Below are 25,370 nucleotides of genomic sequence, written 5' to 3' on the forward strand. Positions count from 1 at the left end.
CAGAGCAGTGGGAGTGGCTCCTGCACACCCTCTCTTGAGGCAGTTGGCCGTGATGGTTCTTCAGCAGGTATCCATTACGCACTGCCGTGTGCCAGAGCCTGCCCTCGGAGCGTGGGATGAGTCCGTCGGTTCAAACAGAAAGATCTGTGCCCTCCTAGAGCTTCAGTCCATGTGCCTCACAGCCCTGACCTATAACGAGGGCTGGTGAGGGTAGAGATTTCTAGCTCATGACTGCTGGATATAAACTTTGTGAGTGCAGAGTTCTCAGATGTATTTTTTAAATTTCCAAATGATCAGTCATCAAAATAAGGGAAACAGTGTAAGATTTCATAACTTAAGTAATATGTATACATACATTTTGGCTGGAAAGCCTAACAGGAGGTATTAGTCTGATGATTGACTTTTCTGGTTGCAAGAGAGAGAAGCAGGCCCTTTCTCCCCGAAGGAATCTGATGCAGGCACAGTTGCAGGGTTTAGATAAAAGCGCAAGCAAGCTTTAATGCCTTCTTGCTTCTCCTTACCAGGTGGGGAAGAGAGGGGAGGAAGATCTTTAAAGAGAGGGAAGGACAAGCCTCCTCAGCAATCTGGGCGGGCTACCTGGAGTGCTGATGGTGACCAGGGGCGGTGCAGGGGTGGACATTCCCTGTTGACCACTGGTCCTCGGAGAGCAGAAGCACTGTCCTGCCCCTGGCTGGAGGGAGAAGTATCTATTGGTGACTCTCCAGTTAGCCTCATTGGGGGAGAGGGGCTCTCCTAAGGCCAGGGGAGCTTTGCTGACCAGACGAGGTGTCCTCAGGTAGCCTGGGCATGGGGAGATTGACCGTAGGGCCTCCCAGGCCAAAAAACTCACCACTGCTTGTGAAACCATCGCCAGATCCAACCACGTAGTTGGAATTTCAAGCACACTGTTTTAAAATTCAAGCTGTTGCATCAGTCAAGTTCCATTGCTAGCTTTATATCTGAGGCTGGGGTGACTGTATAATTTGTCTACCAAACTGGGATGTTTGTGTGAGGGAAGGGGAATCTGGGATAACAGGTGTGAACCAGGACTGTCCTTGGAAAACCTGGGTGCATGGTCAGCCGAGCTAAGTGCTGGAAGCTTCACTCTGTGGATAGTCTGGTGACCAAAAATGACTCCATACAAAGTGGCCTTTGTGCTGAAGGGACTAGGCTTTCCAGGAGAGAAGGTATGACCCAGGGGCCTTTCCTACGATGCCTGTCCACAGCCCGGGGGGTCTTGAAGAGTTGTTTTCTGAACGTCCTTGAATATAATACAAGATCTATTTTTTCACCCCCAAATCATTTCACCTTATAGATGAGCCCTTATAAAGTTGTTCTGTGAGAGTTGCCCTCCTGATTACTTTATTTTGAATAACAAAGTTCTGTTTGTTATAAACACATTAGTCTAAAAGGACCTCCATCAGTTATAATTGTGGATACGGATAGAGGTTAAATTGGTTTTAAAATATTTTAAATAAAATAAATTGCTTTTAAAAAGGCAAAGAAATTTAGCTCCCATTTAGTAATAATTCCTCAGGATTTGACATCATAATTGCAAGTCTTGGATGTGGTTATAAACTTTAAAATGTCCTGGGAATGCTCCTGAAAACTGGGTTAGACATGGTTTTCAGAAAGTAATGTCAAAGAAACATACGGAGTTTGAATAAAATCGCTTCATGAAATACAAGTAAAACTACTTTTAAATGTTTAATATGTTATTTAAATGTTTGAATGATCAGATGTCAATTGGCTATTTCATCTATATTCATAAAAGCTTATAATACAAATTGGCCAAAACGCCTGTATTGTATTTTTTTTTCTTCAAACAAGTCTTATTCATAGGCATCCATAGTAGATGGGTGGTGGTAGTAACGATTAAGAGGTGTCATGGAACTGTTGGGAGAAGGACCTCTTCAAATTGCAAGGAAACAGGGCTGGGATAAAGATCGGATTCCTTCAATCAAACGATTGGGTTTTGATTTAAGGTTGCAGATGGTGGACTCAGTGTACAGGTTTCCCTCCAGGATCCTCAGGGCTCCATACGGGCAAGATTAGGTTACTACAAGACAGGAGGCTGAGGGCTCTGGCTTATGACTGTAACAAGGGGAGGAGCCACGGTCTGGAACAGGTTATGCTGGAACTAGGGCCAAGGGGAGAGATGGTCTGCCCTGTGACCACCCTGGGAATCATCAGGTAAGGCAGGGACTGGGGACTGAAGTATAGATCTGGAAGGGAAGGTCTATGTGCAGGACCACAGATGGCCGATAACGCCATCATTTCCCACGTCTGTACAGAGTATAGGCTGCTGGCATTAACACTGTGGCCAAAAACTAAACTGAACCCTATAGTGCTTTTTTAGGGGGGGGAGGGGGATGGGAATGTTGACCGGTTTTATAGAACTTAAATTGATTATAGCTCAAAAATAAAGAATTGCTTCTTGTAGATAAGGCGGGAATGTGTTACTTAAAAAAAAAACAAAAAACCACAACCCTAAAAGCTAGGACTTCTGGTGTGAATGCTGGTACCCCAAGAATTTAAGGCTTCCTCCTCTAGCATTTACCTGAAGAGTGGTTTGCAGTCTGAGGGCAGCTCCCTACCCACTCAGCCTAAAGTGAATCCTGCCATTGGCAGGCCCCACCCAGGGCTCCCTTCAGAATTCCTTCTCAGGGTGAGACCAAGCCAAAAATGGACCTTTTTAAGACAACACCAACACAGGAGAACCAAGGACTGTGAGGCACGTCGTGAGAGCTAGCGGCATAAAAGGGAACGGCTGAAGTAAACGAAGAGAAATACCGGAAGAAACAGATAATCCAGGAACAGAACGAGAACTGGGAGGTGGGGGGGGGAGACCTTCCAGGTAAAATGCTCAGAATGTTAAGAACACGTTGATCCACAAATTAAGAACAGAGTGTGCTATTATGTAAAAGGCACGACTGGAACCAAGAAAGAGCTTTTGGAGATGACAGAACTGCTGAAATTTAAAATTTTCAGTAGAAATATTAGAAAATCAAGTTGGAAAAACCTCAGAACCACAGAGAGGGAAGGAGGCCAGGAGGCCCAATACCTGACTAGTTACCAGGGTTCCAGAAAGAGCACAGAAAATGGGACACGTGAAGTGATCGATGTGCTGTGAGTCCATTGGTCAAGAGGCCACGCAGTCAGTGCACAGTAAAGAATAAAGGCTCGCGTGTAGATACACGGTTGTGCCGTTCAGAACGCCTAGGGTAAGTGAAGAGCCTGAAAGTTCAAAGAGATGAAAATTGGACTTCCATTAGAATTTTCATTGGCATCACTGGATACTAGAATAACAGTAGTATCCAAGTTCGAAGAAAATGTTTTTCAACCTAGAGTCTTACACCCACGCTATCGAGGGTAAGAGCAGAATAATGACATTTTTGCATATGGAGGGACTAAGTTTAACTATCATGTACTGTTCCGTAGGATGGTTTTTAAGAAAATAATTAGAATAAGAGGGAAACCTGTTTTCCAAAGCAGATCAGCCCAGCAGGGCAGTCCTGGGATGTCCCGGTACAACTGCCCTAGAACAGTCTGTGTAATAACAGGAGGTCCGAGGCCTCTGAGGAGGAAATGCGACCAAAGAAGCAATCCTGATTTAATGCAAGGTATGACTGAGAGCTTAGAAATGATTGAGGAAGAAAAGCAGTGAAAGGAAAAGGGTAACGAGAAATGCCAAGAAAAGCAAATGTCATGGTTCAAATGTGAAGTACACCAGGCAGTTGATAGAATGGAAGTAACGTTTGTTTGACCTTGATACTGGGAGCAGTTGAGGCCAAGGGCTCTGATACTGGTCCCAGATAGAGCATACCTTCAATGTGGTTTGATTGAACACTTTGAACGCTGCATATTTACCTGGTTATGTAAAAGAACAGGTGTCTTGTGGTTATGCAAGAAAAAATGTAAGTGGTAATATAGTCTGATAATAGCGTAAAAGTTTAGCTAATGGGTGGTAGGAGTTGGGGAGAAAGGGTCAGCGTGCTGACGGCTGCATCTCCCCAGTTAGGGAAAGGAGAGATGGTGTCGAAAGTTGATGAAGGGAAAATAAGGTTAAACATACTGTGTAAAACTTTAGGTGTAACAAATAGAAGAACTAAGGTAATACAGTTCCTAACACGGGAAGGAAAGTGAAGTAGCAAGTAGTGTAAGTTCTTTCTTCCCTTTTCCTGTTGTGGGGTCCACAGTTTATCGTCCAAAGCTGATAAATCAAGAAATGAAAGGAGAAGCAGAAGTCACGGAATTATGGAGAAGTAAATCCAGAGCTTTTCAAAAGAGGTTTTCCTAGAGGATGGGGCTTGGGATGAGTTTGGAATCTGCTGCTTTCCATCATAAGTTCTTTCTTACTTTTTGGTTTATTTATTTGTATATATTTAACAAAAGTTAAAAACTGATTTTGAACATGGGTTTAATGTAGAGGTGACACAAATGCCATGGTAATGCCATCTTTTAATTTTCTTAATACTTACTTTGGACAAACTAAGAAGGTTGTGTTTTATATTCAGCAACAATAATGTCCTTGTTCTAATGAAGCAATATTTCATGTTTCCTGGGACGAAGTTGCATGGCTAGAGGCAGAATCTTTAATCCTTGAGGAAACGAATTATTGCCAAAAACAATGAAGCAAAGATGCTATTGTCCTTAGAGTTTTAAAAGTGTTCCAGTGTTTAGATCTTTTGGTTGAAATAGTTATACAAAAGTTACCAGCTCTGTTTGGGAGAGAACTTGAGGATATGAAATAGGAGTGTGGCTTTCTTGAAGTTTGAAATAACCTTGTGGTTAATAGCGTGATAGTGGGCCCCGAATATTTGTGCCAGGAATTCTGATCTAGACTCCAAAGACCTGAATTTATATCCTACCCTCAGTTTTATGCCATGCTTGGGTCATTATTAGCCTTTTGTATTGTATACGCTATTTCAGATTTTTTTCATCTTTAAAGATGATGTGGTTTTGTAGTTTTTTTTTTTAAGTTTTATTTATTTAAGTAATATCTACACCCTACGTGGGGCCTGAACTCATGACCCCGAGATCAAGAGTTGCACACCCTTCCTACTGAGCCAGCCAGGCGCCCAGAGTTTTGTATTTTGAATGCGGCTTTCTAATATGTTGGAATCCCAGGCCGGTTTTTATGCCATTTCAGCTTCAAAATCGTGGAGGTGATTGTTCACTAGCCCTGTGGAAAGCTATCCGGGAAGTAATTTTTCCTGTTCCTTTTGGTGTCTGAAACAATCTTAGTTCAAACTTAGATCTCACCCTTCCTAGACAGTTTTTCTTTTGACCTGATAGGGGAATAGGCTTCCTAGACCCCGTTCTGTTAATTTCCGCCATTTCCCTTTGAAGGCTGTAACTTAAATCCCCTCGTCCCTGTCACTTTGTGAGTTGTCATTGTAGTTTTGAATTCCTCTGTTACCTTGGGTGGGTAATGACAGCAGCTGCTGTCACCTCTTCTTAAGAGGAGATGAACTGAGCAGCCCAGCAGCTGCTGCCCAAGTCCCAGGCGTTGCCGTGGGTATCCTGGCAGTGCCCAGAGAATGTGTGCTTACACTGAGCCAGCATCAAAGGGCACTGGGGGCAAAGTGAAGAAAGCTGGGATTTGAACAGAAACTGGATTTTGGTGTGGCCTGAGCGTTCCTCTGCATGCAGTCTATCGGTCTTGGAGCTGTACGCAGTCAGCTAGCAAAGAGGCCAGCTGTGTAGAATGGCTTAGCCCAGTGCCCTCCTGTAGGACTTAGATGGGCTGTTGCAGCAGGGACGGCGCCGTCGTTTGGACGCAGCTCTTTCTGATCGTTTGTTCCTGCCAGGCATAGCCTCTGAGAATGGGCTGTGACCTGATTCAGGCTGGGTTTAAGCTGAATTAAGAGTTTGCTTATTTCCGGGGCGCCTGGGTGGCACAGCGGTTAAGCGTCTGCCTTCGGCTCAGGGCGTGATCCCGGCGTTATGGGATCGAGCCCCACGTCAGGCTCCTCTGCTATGAGCCTGCTTCTTCCTCTCCCTCTCCCCCTGCTTGTGTTCCCTCTCTCGCTGGCTGTCTCTATCTCTGTCGAATAAATAATAAAATTAAAAAAAAAAAAAGAGTTTGCTTATTTCCTGACCCAGAAAAGACAGCTTTTACCTTGAGAATTATGACACCTGCCAATTGTCGAGTTTGGTTGGGGTTAGTTACTGTGTTCTTCCATCAAGGTGCTTCCTTAGGTTTTCTAGGATTCTGATTTTATCCAACTTACTTGTACCTGCCCCCCAGTCATTGTTTTCCTGAATTTCCTATGAAGTGTGGTCCCAGGGAACCAGGTGCAGTCAGAGCAAGGGTGGCCCCCTGGTGATGGCTGTCTCTCCTTCCTCTGGCTGACTGGGGCCTGAGGCCAGGGAGCGGAGGGCCCCAGCCTCCCTCCATCTAAGGTAGGACAGATTCCGAAGTGGGCTCACTGTGCCAACTGTCCAGGACCCTGGGAGGAAGGACTGTGCTGGAAACATGTGCAGGCGGAGCGCCCCCCCCTTTCAGGCAATGTGACTGTTAATGTTATTCTCCAGAGGGACATTTCTCTTATTTGCTGAGTTCTCTTTTCTTCTGTGTTCCTGCCCCTCCTCACCCTCTCAAACCTTGCTGTTTCCATTCTTATGTATGGTTGGCTTTTTATCTGCAGTAGCTGCTGCAAGTAAGATATGTGGACTCCTATAAGATCTTGGCATTTTTATTCGAAATAACACCCTAATAAATTTTGTTAAACATAAAAAAAAAAGCTTGGCATTTTTAGCACATAAGAAATTGTGCTGCCACAGGCTCTGTAACCAGCTGGCGAACTGGAGTGAAATGCCTCCTCTTTCTCGCTCGCCTGCTAAAGGCTTGCCTTAGCCACTCTGGGTAAGGAGAACAAATGCAGAGCGGAGGTACCAAGGAGGGAGAAATCCTGCCTCGCAGCCGGGAGAAAGGGGGCCGGGGAAGCGGCGGGCCTGCTCTGAAGAGCCGGCTGTCCGCGCGAATAGAACAATCTCCGCAGCTTTTGCAACAACAGGAAATCATCAGAGTCCATCCCCTGCGGGGAACCGCAGTCCTGGCAGCCTGGGGCTCTGAGGGGCTCTGCAGGTGCGCGGCTCCGGCCCTTTACCCCAGGACCCCGGGCTCCACACACCAGGCTGGCTCGTCCCCAAGCCCGTCTTGTGGCACCACCGATTCCCTGCGCTCCGTGTCCTCGGGCTCTTTTTCTGTCAGCCTCTACACGCGGCATGCCCCTCACTTGCCGCCCCAGCTCCAGGCGCGCGTCGCCGACCCCCTTGCTGGCAGGTGGGTTTGGCGCCCTCCTCTGGAGCGCGCCCAGGCTTCCGGTCCCGCCCGCACACCGCCCCTGCCTCTCTCTGGTTTCATACCTGCTTACGGGCCCCGCTCGGCTCGGGCTCCCTCAGGGCCAGAGTTTGGCGGGGCGGGGGGGCAACACTTACTCCTTCTAGAAGGCTCTTGAAGGTTCATGGAATGAATAAGTGAAAGAGTCGGTACAGTGAACAGGAAATAGCAAGCCCAGCACCTGCCTTAGGTAGCTTTCCTGGCTCCTGGGGTGTGGCTGAGGAGGAGAGGAAGTGGGCAGAGAAGACTCGAATAACCTTGGAACTCCGGACTGCTCTTTATAGCCTTCCTGTTGGAGTGGGTTACCTTTACAGATAACCTCTAACAGTCTTCACCCCGCCTGATTCCCGGAACGCTTTCACTCTGCCTGCCCACAGCCTTTCCGTGTTCTGCTTACATCTGTCCGTCAACAGCAGTTCTTGTTTCTGGGTTTCATTGTGTAGGTTTCGCCCTTTTAGCTAGGTTATAAATGCCTTAAAAAATGCGGTTTTATATCCTAGGAAGCATTTGACAGGAATGGGAAAAATAGTGCTCCAAAGGAATTTTTTGTCCCTACACGTGTATATGTATATGTGTATATGTATATGTATACATGTATATATAGCTTTGAGATCTTAGGGGCAGAGTAATTACCCTTCTTGCAAAAGCCTGTTTTCTTATCTGTGCATTTAGAGGCCTAGATGCTCTCTGCTGTTTCCCGTGCTCCCGTGCTGTGATTCAGTCCTGTTGACCCCAGCACTTGGCTAATCCCGCCCTGTCCCTGGGTCAGGGTTCCATCCCCAGAAGAGCCAGGTAACTGAGCTTGTTCACTTATGGCCGAGGCCAGTTCACCTCCCAGCTGTTTGTCGGAGCTCCTGGGATCTTGGACAACATTGGGAGTATGCGTGTGGCGGTCCTGGGGAGGCCCCTGTGGCCCTTGGCCTTGCCTCTACCCTCTGCCAGGAACTTCCAGGCCCCAAGGATCCTGCCTTGGTCCTAAGTCTCCATTCCAGTTCTGTATCTTGGTGCATGCTGTTCATCTCTTCGTATGGAGGACAGATTTCAGGATAGGAGCAGACTGTGCCTGCCATCCAGGGATGTGGGAGGAAGGACAGTTCTAGGGCCATGTGTCCCCACATGAGCCAGCTCTCATTCTGGAACACCTTGCCTCGCTGGTCCTCCCTGGACATTCCGGCGCCCTCCCTGTGTTTTGAGTGCATTTCCTTCTGTTGCACCTGCTGCATTGTACTGGTTTAAATTTTTTTTGGTTAAATCCTTTATTGGGATCATAGAGACAGGTGGTAGGGGCTGTTTTGTTTGTAGGTGGGTTTTTTGTTTGTATGGTTTTTTGTTTTTGCATCTGAGATTTGTGGGTTTCTTAAGGCCGGGAGTGGCTTCTTTTCTGTTTGGGGGGTTGTTTGTTCACATTTGTGTGTCCAACTTTTGCCCCAAGCTGTAGCCTCGTTTGTCTCTGTCCAGTCAGGTGTGTTCCTTCTCTTTGTTTCTGTTCCTAGCTGTTCTGTGAGTCAGCCAGACCCAAAGATGGTGAGAAAAGAGGGTGAACAAAAGGAGCCCTGCAGAAAGACAGTCGGTCTCTGAAGATCCTTCCTGGCTGGGAAACTGCGATTTTAAGGCTTGTGGGTTGGAGTTGGGGCCCCCTCTTACCAGAGCTAAGAGAACTGGGGTGGGAGGGAAGAAGGCATATTATGATACCTAGTAAGTAGGTGGCACCGCCCAGACCGATAGGACGGTCGCGGACGAAGCTGTCCAAGGCAAGAATGCCCAAAGTAAGAGCTGCGGCAGAGAGAGAGCACGAGAGCGGGACAGAGGGAGGGAGATGCAGTTGTATCTTGGGCAAGGTTAGGTTCTAAGTCAGTAGTGTTAAAAGATACATTAACTGAGGCATAATAAAAAAACAAACAAAAAAAACCTTTTACGAGTTGGAGCAAAAATCGATTGGAATCTGGCAGCGGCAAATTGGAAGTGGTTAGGAGCGCTCTGCCAACAGGAACCAGGGGAAACACTCCTACAGAGAAAGTAGAAAAGCGCAGAAAAATGCTTTAATCAGCTGTAGTTTAAAGCCAGGTTGGCTGCTTGTAATTGGTTGTCCTTAGGGTCTGATTTTATAACCTTGAGGCATTTACAGGCTTAGATAGTATTGCTTACAAAACTGCCACGTCATTAGAGCCACATGGGCCTAATGACCTCCTTGTTTAATTAATCAAACAGTATGTGAACTGAAGATTGAGAGTATAGTCAGAATTACCTTTGAAAAATACCTCAGGAAGGCAGTGTTAGAAGTAGACATATCATCGCTTGCTAAGTTTAATGGGGCCATTTCCCCCTCCAGTGTGTGTTTGTTGAGTTCCGGATGTCCTTGGCTTAGGTTTAGGGGTCAAGTTCTATAAAGTGTGTCTTCTAAAACACCAGAATCCTACTCAGAGAGGTGCCGATACCATGAGAGGTGGCATACTTTTCGCCTTGTTTCAACAAGCCCTTTGCGGGCTTGACTTGCCTAGCTGTGCGTGCCTGCGTGTGTGCGTGTGTGTGTGTGTTGCACGAGCCAGCCACTGGTCTCCACCTTTACCATCCCCAGTGCTTAAGCCAGCAGGGCATCAGGACAAATAATCCTGACATCTTGACATCATGGTTCTAATTGAAATGTTCATTGTGTCCGTTAACACTCAACTCTCCAAATTCTGTGTTTTGTCAACAGGGTGCTCGTGGGGGCCCCTCGGGCGGCGGCGCTTCCACTGCAGAGGGCCAACAGAACGGGCGGCTTGTACAGCTGTGACATCACCTCCCCGGGGCCTTGCACACGGATCGAATTTGATAACGATGGTGTGTTCTTCTGTCCTCTCTCTGTGCCCACTTGGCCAGCTCGCCTGTACCCTACTTGCCTTTTCCATGAGGAGGGAAAGGGAGTCTAAGGCTTTGTTCTTGGAGAGAGGGCCTCTTTTAATTATGTGTCTTGACTGTTTGTTTGCCCTGAAAACATCTACGTTTTTGAACGAGGCTGGGCTGCATACCGGATCGCAGCCCTTCCTAAGCTTGCTTCCTGAAAGGCTGTGGTGTGTTGATGTCGCCACCTAGTGATGGGCTGAGGTTCTACAGGAGGCTGTTGAAAAACTGAGTGCAGAGCAGCCGAGAAAATTGTGCATAGCGTGTGCTTGGCTGCCAGAAGTTCTCGCTCGCTTCTAAAATATTTGGGAGAAAGACTATTTTAAATTGCACGTCTCCCTGAAGTGAGAGCTGACCATCATGGATAATTGTGCCCTGCTGGCTCAGATAGAGGCTTGTTTTGTGAGGGATCCATGCTGAGCCGAGCGGTTAGTGTACTGAGAAACCCTAAGTGAGCCAGATTTGAGATAGTTGGTCTAAGTAGATTTGCAGATCCACGTTGATGTTTTTCTCTTTTTCATCTTTTAGAAATAACATTTTTTTTTCTGATTAGAAAATATGTGTTAATTGTGGGAAAGTTGTAAAAAACACCAACCTATATAAAGAAAAACCCAAAAACCCATGGGTAATCTAGACATAATCACTCTTTAACATTTTGGCTTCTCTCTACATAAAGTTGTTTAGTCTTCACATTTTTGTAATGATTCAAGATTTTTAAAAAATCATGCCTGCCTTCTCATAGAGGAAGGCAAAGATTTGCATATAGGGTCATACAGTAGGTTCCGATTGATACTGAAATGAACACGCACGTGATGGTATTTGTGGTCTCTCTCTCTCTTTTTTGGGGGGAGGGGGTAAAAACTATATTGCTTTCCTTCTTGGCACTGATAGAAAGATATAAAGTGAATCCGAGGTCTTCTCGTCTCCAAGAAAGAAAAGAATAGTTCATGATGTTATATAACGAGTTTAGGACTATGTAGAGAAGTTAGTTTGGATGGTAGCCGGAGTTTGGAGACTGGATTTTCACATCACTGCTTTAAGTCGCGTATGTCGGAAGGCTACCCCTGAGTCTTACAATTTTCAAATAGCTTTTAGTACTCAGGATCCTGGTTGTCAGAAAGTGTAGGGCCACCAGGTAAAGCTATTAAATATTTTATGTAAAGAATTTTAAGAAGGTTCTTACCAATAACCACTTAACGTGTTTTCTCAAAAGCAGAAATAACTTTTCTGGATTGGGTGACTGAATTTATGAAGGAGCAAGACTTGGGATCCAGGCAGTTTAGAACCAGCTTGTATTTGTGTTCCTCTCTTGCTTCATCGCCTGCTTCAGTCACTTTCAAGTCCTAACTGTGTGTATGTAACCTGTGCTGCTTTCCACAGCTGACCCTTCATCAGAAAGCAAGGAAGATCAGTGGATGGGGGTCACCGTGCAGAGCCAAGGTCCAGGGGGCAAAATTGTGGTAAGTGTGGAGAAGCCTGCCCGTTCGGCAGTGTCTGAGTGCCTGTCATGTGCCAGCACCAGGCTGACGGCCGCGAACAGGACAAACAGAGCCCCTGCCTGCACAATTGGACATTCCAGAAGACTCACTGCTTTACAGCAGGATTGATGTCAAGAAGAAATCAAGGCATTATTTTTTCTCTGATTTCTAAAGATTTTATTTATTTATTTACTTATTTATTTTAGAGAGAGAGAGAGTGTACAAGCAGAGGGAGGGGGAGAGGGAGAAGGAGAGAGAGAGAATCTCAAGCAGACTCTGGAGCCTGATGCAGGGCTTGATCCAATGATCCTGAGATCATGACCGGAGCTGAAACCAGGAGTCGGAGGAGTAACTGACTGAGCCACCCAGGCGCCCCTCTGTGATTTCTGATACACTTTGAAATAGTCATAAAACCTGCTTTTCTTTAGAACTTTCAGACTCAAAGAACTTCTTAATAAACCTTCACTGAATATCCCTAAAATGCCTAGAAGGCAGAACAAAACTAGACGTGGTTCATGTCCCTGGAATTATTTGGCTTTTTTAGATGAGTTCTAAAAAATATGGAATGGCCTTGGGAGGGAAGAGCAGGTAAATTTAAGACTCTGGTTGTTTGTTCTGAACATCTTCAAATACAAGAAGCCGTGCAGGAAAGGGGTTTGTTAGGTGGGTTGCGGGAGGTGGTCTTGGAAATGTCTTCCAGGCTGGCTTACGGTGCTCTCTCTGTGTCTCTTTCAAAATCTGGTTGCTCTAGCAAATTGATAAAGGATTTTGAAAAAAAAAAAAAAGAAAAAAGAATTTTACTGAACCTTGAATGTTGATAATTAAGGGATCATCATTACAGGAAATCAACTTGGGTATCATAAAGACTATTCAGCCTGTGTTACATGGAGGGTAACCATGAATACCTTGTAAAATTATAGAGGTTATTTCATCTTTTCTGTCAGTGTAATTCTCTCTGACTTCTAAAATAAACCTAATCTGAGCTTAGAGTACAAGTTAGGACTGATTATAAGGAAATAGTGTGGGGATAAAGGGAAGTATCTTTGTTTTAGCTGTGTTTGCCTGATCCTATGAAAATATGTCCATGACTTCTCTCCTCTGGAACATAATTACAAATTTTCACAAACATGCTAATTTGAAAGTTTATATGGCCAATAAAAGCAATTAATAAAATGAAAGAAGATATTTCCCACTGCTTATGTGACAGGTAAACTTACAAATAGCCTGTGGATTACAGATTGGCATTCAGTATGTGGACTGGAGCGTTATCCTCTGGCTGAGAACAAGACAGAAGTCCTAGTTCCTTTAGGCTAGGTCATGGTCTCCTTACTGCCACTTTGGGGAACAGTTGCTGGTTTGGGATGCAGTCCCAGGGTGAGGACATGTTTAACAGCCCATTTAGAATTAATCTCTCTTTATTTCAATTGAAAATGGTTGATAATAAACGCGAGGTTTGTAGAACTGCACGGGCTACTTTATTCCATCTGTTTGCAGACATGTGCTCACCGATATGAAAAAAGGCAACATGTCAATACGAAGCAGGAATCCCGAGACATCTTTGGAAGGTGTTACGTCCTGAGTCAGAATCTGAGGATTGAGGATGACATGGATGGAGGAGACTGGAGTTTTTGCGATGGGCGATTGAGAGGCCATGAAAAATTTGGTTCTTGCCAGCAAGGAGTAGCGGCTACTTTTACTAAGGACTTTCATTACATTGTGTTCGGAGCCCCGGGCACTTACAACTGGAAAGGTAGGACATGTATTTGTAGCAATAGAGATTAGAATGACTGCATGATTTCTCTTACATGCACCATGATTGAGTACGTTTTAAGTTAAAACAAAATGTGTTATAAGGCACTTGTATATTATAGAAGTAAGGTAGGATATTACAATCTCTTAATTATAGGATTTCAAAAACAGTGGTGGAAATATATATTTGAAGGTATTTTTCCCCTCTGTTAGCAATTTACACTAATACAAGTAGTTAACTTTTTTCTCTAAGAATATAATAATTAACATCTGTAGTTCTTTCTGTTTTGTATTTTCCTGTTTTTTTTTTTGAGGCTGAACGTGTTTGCAGTTTTAATGTTGGCCAACATTTCGTTTTAAGGTAGTGATCTGAAAACCAAATAGAGTGGAATCATGTACAAGTAACAGTGTATTAATACAGACATTTTTTCATTATGTAATATCTTAAAAGGCTGTGTTTTCCCAATAAAGCAGAAAAGTTAGAAGGGTAGATGACAAATTAGGGAATTTTGATATGATAATTTTAGATAATTTATGGGAAAGTTGTTTAATGGTATCGTTTAATCATGATTGTGATGTAGGTAAAAGGGGATACTGGGAGGGAGGGGGGAGAAGGGCCCTCAGTTTGGGTGAACCTGGTCAGCTCCTGTAATCAAGTTTAACTTCTCTGAAGAAATTAGGCAGGCAGAGAAAACCACTATGTTATGGAGAGCAATTAACGTAACTCTAATGCATAATGAAGAGAAATGCATAGGATTTAGACATCAGACATTTTTCTGAGAAATTTAGTAAAATAAATGCTGTGTTACAACATTTTCTCTAGTTAAGAAAAACTTAGGAAAATTTTCCCTTTTGCGTTCAAAAAATCTCCCAAGTTTGAATTCCTATTAGAAATAATCCTTGAGGAACACCTTCCCCTCTGTGTCATCCATAGTAACCTTTGGGAGGAATTTCCTTTGGCCTCCTCACCCCCAACATAACAGTATTTGTTGGGTTATAGTGACCTAATCCAAGTAACACATTGAATTTAGAAATAGTTTTATTATAGCAAGAATAGATGGCATATATAGTTAAAACACCAAAAATACTACACCAGTTATGTATGTATGGTATTTATGGGAAACATTTCTTACTTTATAAACCCTGATTTTAAATGTTACTGTTTTTAAAAAGTCACATAGTGGGCTTACTATATGAAATCTTCTCTTTTTAATTGTTAATTGTGAAAATTTTAGAAAGATGAACTCTTAGTTCAAGTGATTTGGAGAAAGAATCAAAACTTTTCACTTTTACACAATAGTAAAGTAGGTAAATTGATATAGGATGACAGACAATGTAAAATAATACATCAGGCTCATATAATGTCTAAAAAGTTATTTTCTGTAAGTTTAGTTAATGAAGTAAACATTTCATTTTCCATCTGGTTTTGTGGCATTAATAGAATTCCTAAAAATGCACGGGGCATTTTTTTTTTATTACTAGAACAAATTTCTTTAAAAATATTCACATAAACATGATTTTTTTTTAACATTAACCTCAAAAGCCCTCTTTCCTTTGCCCTTCTTCCTCCAGACTCTTCTTCCTGTCCTTACGGTGATAACACAAGGCATGTTTATTAGGAACCATCTCTTTTATTTTGTTCCATCTTCATGGTTTTTTGTTGTTTTTTTGCCATTTCATTTCTTTAGGCATCGTTCGTGTAGAGCAAAAGAATAACACTTTTTTTGACATGAACATCTTTGAAGATGGGCCTTATGAAGTTGGTGGAGAGACTGACCATGACGAAAGTCTAGTTCCTGTTCCCGCTAACAGTTACTTAGGTAGGAATGAGCGCAGCTGGCATGCCCGCCTTTCCAGATGCCTCAGTGTGACCCTGTCCTCCCAGGACCCACCCTGGACCTCAAGGCTGAGACTAGGCCAGGCGGAGCCAGGGGCCTGTGGCTGCATTGAGGGGAATTGGATTTAAGATTTGGTGATCCCGAGGTAACCTGACTGATGCTTGGGACCCTTCCCTTCTGACCTGGGCTCCATCAAGGCGGGAGGAAACCTACTGTCTCCCAAAATTGTTCCGCATGGAAGTCTGTCTCTCGAGCCAGCTAGCGTCGGCCCCTGTAACCTGAAACAGGCTGTTGGTGCGGCCGGAGGGGGGAAGAATGCAGGGATGTCAGCAGGAAGCTGAGCTGCCTCCTCTCCCTCCAGTGCCTCTTTCTAGAGATGTTGTTAAGAGCTACATTTATGAAGTTACTCAGAAGTGGCAGGTCAAGACCTCCAGGTCCTTCCTTTGTGACTGTTGTTCTCCAAGGGTTGGCTCTGCTTCTGGATTGGGGTCCCCCTGTCACCAGACCCCTGGCGGGTGGCATGGTGGCTTTCCAGCAGAAGCTGAGCAGGACTGCTGGAGCAGCTTGGAGGACCCCCAGATTGTGTCTAAGTGCCAATTCCCTAACTCCTAAGGCTCGTTTGCTTTACTAATGGGTGTCCTAAATTATTCATGTGCATTATGGTAATTACACAAAGGCTTTTAAAAGCTTTAATTCTTGGTATGAGTTGACATAAAGAATAATTACTGTGCATTTCTTGGAAAAAAATGTAAAAAATCTCCTAAACCTAAATAGTAACCTATTTTTTTTTTGAAGTACCCAGTGCTAGAGATGTTATTGGAAAAACGGAGGGTAAAAGTAAAAACATAAGAATAATTCTAAACAACGTGTTAGTAAGCATATTAAAACGTTCTAATTATATAGATATGCATGAACAGTACTGTTAATTAAAAAAAAACACAACTTTTCAGACATTCCCTCCTCCCTCCAAATTAAAAATCTGGTGTGAAGGCATAGAAGAGGGCAGAGAAAAGTTAAACTTAACCACTTGTTAAGTGCCGACCACGTGCTGTATTTACTGCTAGGCAGGTCTTACTTGACCTTCCCAACAATATTATAAAATCAGTATGATTATCCCTCTTTCGCTGGTGGAAAAAAAAGTGTGACCTAGGGAGAATGATTTCTTAGTCCAGGGTCACACAATTGCTCATCCCTCAGCCAAGGAAAGAAAGGCTGGAGAAAATGAGGCAGGGTGGGAAGCAGCTGGGTGTGTGAGTGCTGAGTCAGTGGCTTTGCAGGACGGGAATGGGACGCGGATGCCAGCCGTTTGCAGTCTCAATTATTCAGTAGGGTTTTTCAGGGTAAATGCCATCAACACACCAGCATTTTATTTGAATATATTTTAACAGGCAGCCTCCCATCAAATGTGTTATTTGGGGATTATTTATGATGAGAAGTAATTTGAAATTAAAATTTAATTTAATGGTCAGGAAACCTGGGCAGGGTTTTCTGGTCAAGAAACCGACACTTCGATCTTTAAGATAGATGCCCATGGACTTTATAAACATAGTTGCTCTTGGACCATTTGAAAAGATTCAGCATTTTTTATTAAACACACTTGCCACTTTTAAGAATGGATTGCCTCAAAAGTGGGTGCCCGGAGGGGGAAACAGTCAAATTTGTATTGTTATGTTTTTGTCGTCCATGCTGTGTGTGCATCTGTCATTCCAAAAAAATCAGTGGGTTTGAGGAAGAAAATGATCTGCTTGAGGTTTTGGAAGCCGGCGAGGAGGGTGGCCTCCTCATGCAGCGGGAGCGGCAGTGGCTGTCATGCCTCTTACGAACCATAACTGCTTTCTCTTCAATCTCTTCCGTTGCATGCGTGTGTCCAGGCCTGCTGTTTCTGACCAGCGTTTCCTATACAGATCCTGATCAGTTTGTTTATAAAACACAGCCTCCCAGGGAGCAGCCCGACACAGCCCCTGATGTGATGATGAATAGCTACCTAGGTTTGTGACCTCTGAGATGACAAATAAATTGTCTTGGTCATGGTCATTTAAAAAAAAAATTTTTTTTTGATCCATACAGAGCATAAATCTTTTTATTTTCTATTTCATTTCGAGTGAAGCACACATGAAAAGCATGCATGGTTGAGGCTCTGCTGCCAGATGGTTTTCAGAGCTGGATCCGATTAGATCACCCTGTTCTAAACTTGGAGCTCATCCTATTTTTCAACTCACTTCACAGTTTGAGAACTGCAACAGTAGTGGTGAAGCTTTTTATACATCACAATAAAAAGGGTGAGCTTACACTAGTCCGCATCTGCCCCACCCTTCTAGAGCAAGATTTGCTTCACTGGACTGGTTTTGACGTGGGCAGTTCAATTCACTGGCTGCCAGGCCTCAGTCTGTTATGTGACACCCCACCTGATGCTTTGCAAGTAGGCGTCTAACATTTTCTGCCCTCTGAACGAGATGTAATTGTCCTCAGTGACAACTTGCTCACCTCTATTGTTTATACTAGGTTCTCAAATACTCTGTCCCACCAGTCGTGTCTTGTTTGCATGTCTGTGTCTGAGCATTAAGTTGGTCCAAAATACTGATGCCGTCTGTGGTACATGAATGATAGCATTTGTATTACCAAGGAGACTGATGAATGTGGAAGTGACTGATCGTTACGTTATAGCAGAACCCTGTAACGTGCACTCAGGTATGCTGTGTCTGGTTGTACGTCTGTGAACAGTTCCCAGGGATAACCTGGGACCTGGCTTGATCTCCTTTTACCACACTCCAGTATTACCACGGAGTGTAAACAGCCGCTTGAGATGTGTGATGAGTGCTTCATGGTTTAATGCTAAGCACAGGTGCTTTCCTTTAAAAGCCTGCATGTATTTCCATAGAAAGCCATGAAAGAGCCTACTGCTTTGTACTTGGGTCAGACCCCTCAGCTGTGTAACTCTTCCGTGTTATAAATAACGATAGCTGCTTAGAGGGGCCCGGAAGGAGAGCGGTGGGAAGCCAGAGGAAAAGGGAGTGATGGAGGTACCATGTTAGATACCTCCTGAAATACAGGGTGATATGAATTATTATTTTCTTTTTCTAGGCTTTTCTTTGGACTCAGGAAAAGGTATTGTTTCTAAAGATGAGATCACTTTCGTGTCTGGTGCTCCAAGAGCCAATCACAGTGGAGCTGTGGTTTTGCTAAAAAGAGACGTGAAGTCTGCACATCTTCTCCCTGAGTACATTTTTGATGGGGAAGGTCTGGCTTCTTCCTTTGGTTATGACGTGGCAGTGGCGGACCTTAACAAAGATGGGTAAGAGCGTCTGAGGTTACTTTACATCCGCCCAGGAATCGTTGGTTCTTGGGCATTTTCCAGTCTTGAGAAGAGCCGTCCTTTCAGGTTAGTTGATTCAAAGGATGTTCTTGCTGCCAGATTTTTACCATCCCGCCACATGTTTATCACTTGTATTTTGGCAGCAGACATTCATTACCCTCCCCGGGTAATTTACATTTTCAGTTTTCAGTTTTTACTCATATTTTGGGATCATGGGTCTGTGGGTTAAAATTTGGGAAAAAGTTAACTTGAAAAATGACGTGTGGTTCTTCTGTAGCTTCTTAAGGGGCTGTTAGAGCATCCAGGAAGTCCTTTTGAAAATAAGGATGGGTGACAAAGTGTGGTTGTCTGGTGGTGCCAGTTTGGGGGGTGGGTGGAGGGGAGTAGAGTCTGTGCACCCTCGTTCTAACTTGGGGACTGTCTTCAGGTTCTTACCGGTGATATTTTCCTCTGGGCATTTATTGTAGGCTGCTGTGTAAAATATGTTACCTAAACATAAACACTTACATGCCTAAACTTACATTACATAAACACACCTGCAAGAATGTCTTAATGGATGAGAAATCAATTCCAGATTTGCGGTCCTTTCTCCATCCTGTCTCTGTCCTTAGTACCTGGGCTGATGGCATTCTCTGTGAGCTTGCTGGTATTTTAGCTGATGGTTCAGTTTTATCCCTCATTACGTTTTTAGGTGGCAAGATATAATTATTGGAGCCCCGCAGTATTTTGATAGAGATGGAGAAGTTGGAGGTGCTGTGTATGTTTACATTAACCAGCAAGGCAGGTGGAATAATGTCAAGCCAATTCGTCTTAATGGAACCAAAGATTCTATGTTTGGCATCGCAGTGAAAAATATTGGTGATATTAATCAGGATGGCTACCCAGGTGGGTAATAGATTGTGAAATAGTTATGCTCACAGGCGGATTGTTTGATTGTCTAAAATAATGAATGCTTATGGCATCTTACTATGAAATGTCATAGTGGAACATTTTTAAAATGTAGTGTTTGTTGAAATGTGATGTTGCCAACAGATATTGCAGTTGGAGCTCCCTATGATGATATGGGAAAGGTTTTTATCTATCATGGATCCCCGAATGGAATAAATACCAAGCCAACACAGGTAACCAGTCTGGGTTTCTGCAATAAGGGTCTCAGCTTTTTGCCTTGTAATAGGCTATTTGGGTTTATGTGCATTTTCACACGACCCATGTTTTATTTACAAATCTGTAATAGTATGAGCTTCGTGTATTTTTTAACATGTACTATTAGAAGAGAGCTTGGAAATAGATTTAAAATAAGCACATTGTTGCGTTTATTTGTAAAATTTCTTAGATAAGTTAGGAATCAAAATAATCCAAAGGAAAAGACAGTTTTACCCAGATAGCATAAATAGATGGAAATGTGAGAGCTTTCCTTTAGTAGCATACTAACTAGAGGTAAGATGGGGCAAATGAAATAGATGATTTTGATTACACGGAGAATTGAGATGCCAACAATTAAAAATCGCTTTTGAGAAAAACAGGACATTTGGAGGACAGGTAGAGAGGTTTGGTATATAGTAAAGAAGCTCATCAAAAATGGCCCTTTTATCCTTTGAGATAGAATGTAAATCAGGCGGCTTCTGTGAAATAAAATGTATGAAGTGTTGGCGCACATGTGTACTTATAATTTAGTATAATTTATAAGTAAACTCTTGAACTTCATTTTAGGAGGAAAGCTGTGGCTTTTTCAAAGCATCGAGCAGCTCACTGTTCTTTCTGATGCCCTGTTCATTTCAGATTCTTGAGGGTAAATCCCCTTATTTTGGCTATTCAATTGCTGGGAACATGGACCTTGATAGAAATTCCTACCCTGATGTTGCTGTTGGTTCCCTCTCAGACTCCGTAGCCGTGTTCAGGTGTGTGATCTCTGACTTTGGTTAAGTGTGTGCGATAGTCCGGTTCCACTCAGATTTTGACCTTTCTCATTGATAGTCACAGTCCCTATATTTCAAAGTCAAAGGTTTATATGGATCTTGAAGATTTTCTTTTAGGAGTGGTATAACTGTGATGGAAACCCATTTTTGTAATGCCTTGCTAATTTTGAATTGAGAAAAAAGTCAGAACTGGTGAAAATTTTTACTTCATAGGTACTTTTAAAACCTTAGATTTTGATAAAAGAAACATAAAATTTGACCATAGAAAGAATATAAGGAAGGAAACAGGAATCCCCTGTCTTTCACTATCCATTAGTAAGCTCCAAAATTTTGGTTTATGTCCTTTTAGTCTTTTCTGTGAATGCACATGTATATTTAACAAAGCTGAGCTCACAATGTGCGTATTGTCTTGTAACCTGCTTTCGTCTGTCTGTAATGCCCAGTGGACTTTTCCCTGCCCTCGAGTACTTTCCTGAGATGAAATTAATGGCTGCCATGAGGTGTCACATGGCTGGGTCTAGTTTATTTAACCATCGCCATTCTGTCCTTGGATACTCATGTTCCTTTGTTTGCTTTTTCTTTTCTTTTTTTTTTTTAATGATACACAAGCTGGCAGACATCCTTGCTTTTGTTCATGTCCTGAATTATTTCCTTATGATAAATTCTTAAAAGTGAATTTGCTGAGTGGAAGGGCGTATGTGTTTTCAGACTTTAGATTCAGATTCACCAAAATGACCTCCAGAAAGGCTGCCTCGGTTTGCCCATCAGCTTTGCGTGAGTCCCCCTTGTCCTAGCGAATTTCATCACTGCTGGGAATCACCATTTAACATCATTTATTTAATTTTTAATTTTAAATGTAGCATATTCTTATAAAAAAAAGTTAATACACAGTTGTGGAGAATGCAAGTTCCCCAATATTCCCGTCTTCCACAAAACAACTTTGGATAGTTTTGGGTATCTTTCTGCTTCGAGGGCATCATCAAAGGGCCATTCTCAACAGCTGTTCTCTAACCTGGTTCTTAAAAATCTAATCTCTGTTGCTTATCTCTCCTTGTCAACATAGACACATCCATCTTACTCTTCTTAACAAGCTAATATTATTCCATCATACGCATTTAATCTTCAATTGGTGGACTTTTTAGTCTCTGACCTTTAGCTAATGTAAATCGCGTGCTACAGAATATCATCCATCTCTGTGTCGTTTTTTCTTAAGAAAAATTCCTAGAAATAGAATCCCTGGGATACAGGTTAGCACATTTTTTTTTAAATGATTTTTTTATTATGTTAGTCACCATACAGTACATCCCCGGATTCCGATGTAAAGTTCGATGCTCCATTAGTTGCGTATAACACCCAGTGCACCATGCAATACGTGCCCTCCTTACCACCCATCACCTGTCTATCCCATTCCCCTACCCCCCTCCCCTCTGAAGTCCTCAGTTTGTTTCTCATAGTCCATACATAGTCTCTCATGTTTCATTCCCCCTTCTGATTACCCCCCCCTTTCTTTATCCCTTTCTTCCCCTACCGATCATCCTAGTTCTCATGTTCCATAGATGAGAGAAATCATATAATTGTCTTTCTCTGCTTGACTTATTTCACTTAGCATTATCTGCTCCAGTGCCGTCCATGTTGCAGCAAATGTTGAGAATTCGTTCTTTCTGATAGCTGAGTAATATTCCATTGTATATATGGACCACAGCTTCTTAATCCAGTCATCTGTTGAGGGGCATCTCGGCTCCTTCCACGATTTAGTTATTGTGGACAATGCTGCTATGAACATTGGGGTGCATGTGGCCCTTCTCTTCACTACGTCTGTAGGTTAGCACATTTTTGTATTAATACATGTATCTACAGAGAGGTTGTGACAGTTTATGCTCATGGCAGCAAGCTGTGAGAAAGCCTATTTCCTCACACCCTTAACGGCATCAAACATGATGAATCTATTTGATTTTTGCCCATGTGCTCTGTGGCCCCATCTTTTGGCTGAATTTGCATTTCTTGGATTGTTAGTGAGAACCATTTGGGTTTTTCTTTTCTTTCTTTCTTTCTTTTTTTTTTTTAACTATTTGACTTTACAGGTATTTTTATCTTAAAGACTATCTTTAAAGATATTTTATTTTTTAAAAGATTTTATTTGAGAGAGCAAGAGTGAGAGAAAGCACAAGCAGGGGGGAGGGGCAAAGTGAGATGGAGAGGCAGACTCCCCTCTGAGCAGGGATCCCGACGTGGGGCTCAATCCCGGGACCCTGAGATCATGACCTGAACTGAAGGCAGACGCTTAACAGACTGAGCCATCCAGGCGCCCCTCTTTAAAGATATTTTAAGTGGGTGTCAACGTACACTGAAACCCTAAAGGGAAAAAAAACCCAAACCCATCGTTGCCCTTGTAGACTTCCAGAAGAGTGTCAGGTAGAGATGTACCCTCAACATCTAAAATATAATCTTAAGCCAAACCCCTGGGTCTTGTAAGAAACTGACGCCAGGAGGACACTAATGAAGAGAAATATAAAAAAAAAATAGAATATAGTATATGTATATAGAATGCAGCATAGAAGATCATAGAAAAATAGTTTTCTGGTTAGATGGCAAGATCTGTGAAAGCCATTTCATGGGAAAACGAAGAGCCACCATAGAAGTTATAGATGGCAAGAGTAGGAGACGTGAAAACAAGTGGATAAGGATGTATCTGAGATGTTAGGACAAAGGAAGTTAAAAAAAAATGAACTTTGTGTACATGATTGAGAAAAGAGAGACCTTGGGAAAACATGGATAGATCAGTAGTGGTTTGTGTTGGTGGTGATGTGTATCTAGGAACCCAGTGACCTTCTGAGCTGTCATACTGGGGACACTGTGTGTGGTACTGTGTGCCCTCCGAGGTTAAAGCGTTCAGCCTGTGTTCTGTCTGGTGGTTCTCAAACACTGCCTCTATATGCCTGTTTCTCTTTGTTCATATAGGTATTAATCTTAAAATATTCAGTGTGTGTGTGTTTATTTATTTTAGAGAGAGTGCATGCAAGCACAAGCAGGAGGGGCAGAGGGAGAAGGAGAGAATCTCAAGCAGGCTCTGTGCTGAATGTGGAGCTCGTCTCAGGGCTTGGTTCCATGACCCTGAGATCACGACCTGAGCCGAAACCAAGAACTGGATGCTTAACCGATTGCACCACCCAGGCACCCGTTAAAATATTGAATGTTTTTAAAAGGTGGAAGAATATAGAACATTCAGCCAAGTTTGCATCAAAATGCAGTTTGTACTTCTAGTTGGGGAATAGCCTTTGGGTATCAAGAAGACTTGACTTCCTGTGCCAAAATTTGCTTACCAAGTTTTCTCAGCACATAACCTGTTTTTAGTGAGTTAAGTATTTGCTTCTGAATATAGATGGTATACGTTAAAATACTATTTTCCTGTCCTAATAAGTAGGTTGAGTATGAACCTTGTGAACTTGTTCTTTCTTTCCTCAGAGATAGCACAAAAGTAAATTTTAAATCCTTCCATAAAAAAAGGAGAACCCAATTCCCTTATTCTACAAATGAGGAAATGGAGGCCCAGGACTGCTTAAGCTTTGAAGGCTGGATCCTGGGAGCACAGGATCCCAACGTCCGGGCATTTTCCCCAGTAAATCATATTAGTACTTAAAGGTACTTCATAAATATGTACCAATCAAACAAGCGGTAGCTGAACCAGTAAGATTTGCTTTATGTGTTACGCATTTTATCTGATTCATAATGTACTGTGCACTTAAAATTGTATTTGTTGTGTTTAAAAAACCCAGAAATCAGGGGTGCCTGGCTGGCTCGGTCAGAAGAGCATGCGATTCTTGATCTCAGGGTCTTGAGTTTGAGTCCCGGGATGGGTGTAGAGATTCCAAAAAAAAAAAAAAAACCTTAAAAGGATTTTAAATAAAAAAAACAGAAACAAAAATGTTTTAGGCAGAAGTGTGTGTGGAAATATTTCCTTCTGATATCTATGTCACATTAAGGCCTTAATACTATGATATTTAAAACACTCTTGCGTCTCTAGCAATTGGTTTTAAGGTATTTGTGGATTTTTGCCTCTTAAATATGCTCTCTGAACTTTAATCCGAATGGATCTGGTTAGTATCTTAGAAACTAGCAGCTGTCTGAAATAACAACAGAAAGGTAAACAGCTGTGAGAAGGAAGTGTAGAAACAGGAAAGTGGGCAGCATTTGTCCTTCTACAGGCTCGCACCTTGCCCATGAACGTACTCGTGTCTCCTCTAACCTACTGACCGATTCCAGCTCGCTGTCTGGGATTTGGAATGCATTTTCCTATCTTCCCCAGGATGGCTGGGTTACCAGAAGCCCACTAAAGTCAGTCTAACTGGATCCATGTAGTAATGAATCCATGGAACCCATTCTGAGTTCTGGCTAGGGAGTGACAGGGATGATAGGGGCCCCCTCCCCATCCCACTTGCATCATATACTTGGATTTGTTGTATGTGTGGTGGAGGTCTGGACATAAGCTGGTGGGAGACCCCTTTGGCTGTGGGAGGTAGGGGAGAAGATGGAAGGGAGAGCAGAGGTGTATTTTATGTGGTGAGAAGGGCCAAAGGTGTGGGATTCCAGCTGCTCGAGTGGGTTTGTGAGGTTGGGGTTAGGCAGGGCAGAGATGGGAAAAGCTAAGGGCTTGACATATTTGCTTACGGAGATTTCGTGGGTGTAGAAAAGTGGTAGTCCATTCTGTGGCAGCAGGACAGAGACTGAAGGCTGGGGATGGGAGGTTCCAAGGAAGGGCAGTGTTTGTAGGATGGAGCCTGTCCGCTCAGGGTTGCATGTATTCCTCAAATTCACGTGTATGTATAAAGCCTGATAGCGAGCGTCCTGGGT

General features: G+C 43.1%; 1 protein-coding gene across 3 annotated transcripts in view; it reads left to right on the plus strand.

The window, feature by feature from the left end:
• The first annotated feature begins 10,043 nt into the window (after positions 1-10,043).
• The window catches only part of ITGA6 (integrin subunit alpha 6), a 39,912-nt gene continuing 24,585 nt past the window's right edge, over positions 10,044-25,370 (plus strand). For all 3 annotated transcript variants that reach the window (XM_019808634.2, XM_019808635.2, XM_019808636.2), the window contains exons 1-8: positions 10,044-10,168; positions 11,609-11,688; positions 13,201-13,456; positions 15,144-15,275; positions 18,375-18,585; positions 19,298-19,491; positions 19,639-19,727; positions 20,386-20,504. In XM_019808634.2, the coding sequence (XP_019664193.2) occupies positions 11,644-11,688; positions 13,201-13,456; positions 15,144-15,275; positions 18,375-18,585; positions 19,298-19,491; positions 19,639-19,727; positions 20,386-20,504 (1,046 nt within the window). In that variant the 5' untranslated portion in view covers positions 10,044-10,168; positions 11,609-11,643. The remainder of the gene's footprint in view (positions 10,169-11,608; positions 11,689-13,200; positions 13,457-15,143; positions 15,276-18,374; positions 18,586-19,297; positions 19,492-19,638; positions 19,728-20,385; positions 20,505-25,370) is intronic.

Source organism: Ailuropoda melanoleuca, chromosome 2 (assembly GCF_002007445.2).
Source record: "Ailuropoda melanoleuca isolate Jingjing chromosome 2, ASM200744v2, whole genome shotgun sequence".
In the NCBI taxonomy this organism is placed as follows: Eukaryota; Metazoa; Chordata; class Mammalia; order Carnivora; family Ursidae; genus Ailuropoda; species Ailuropoda melanoleuca.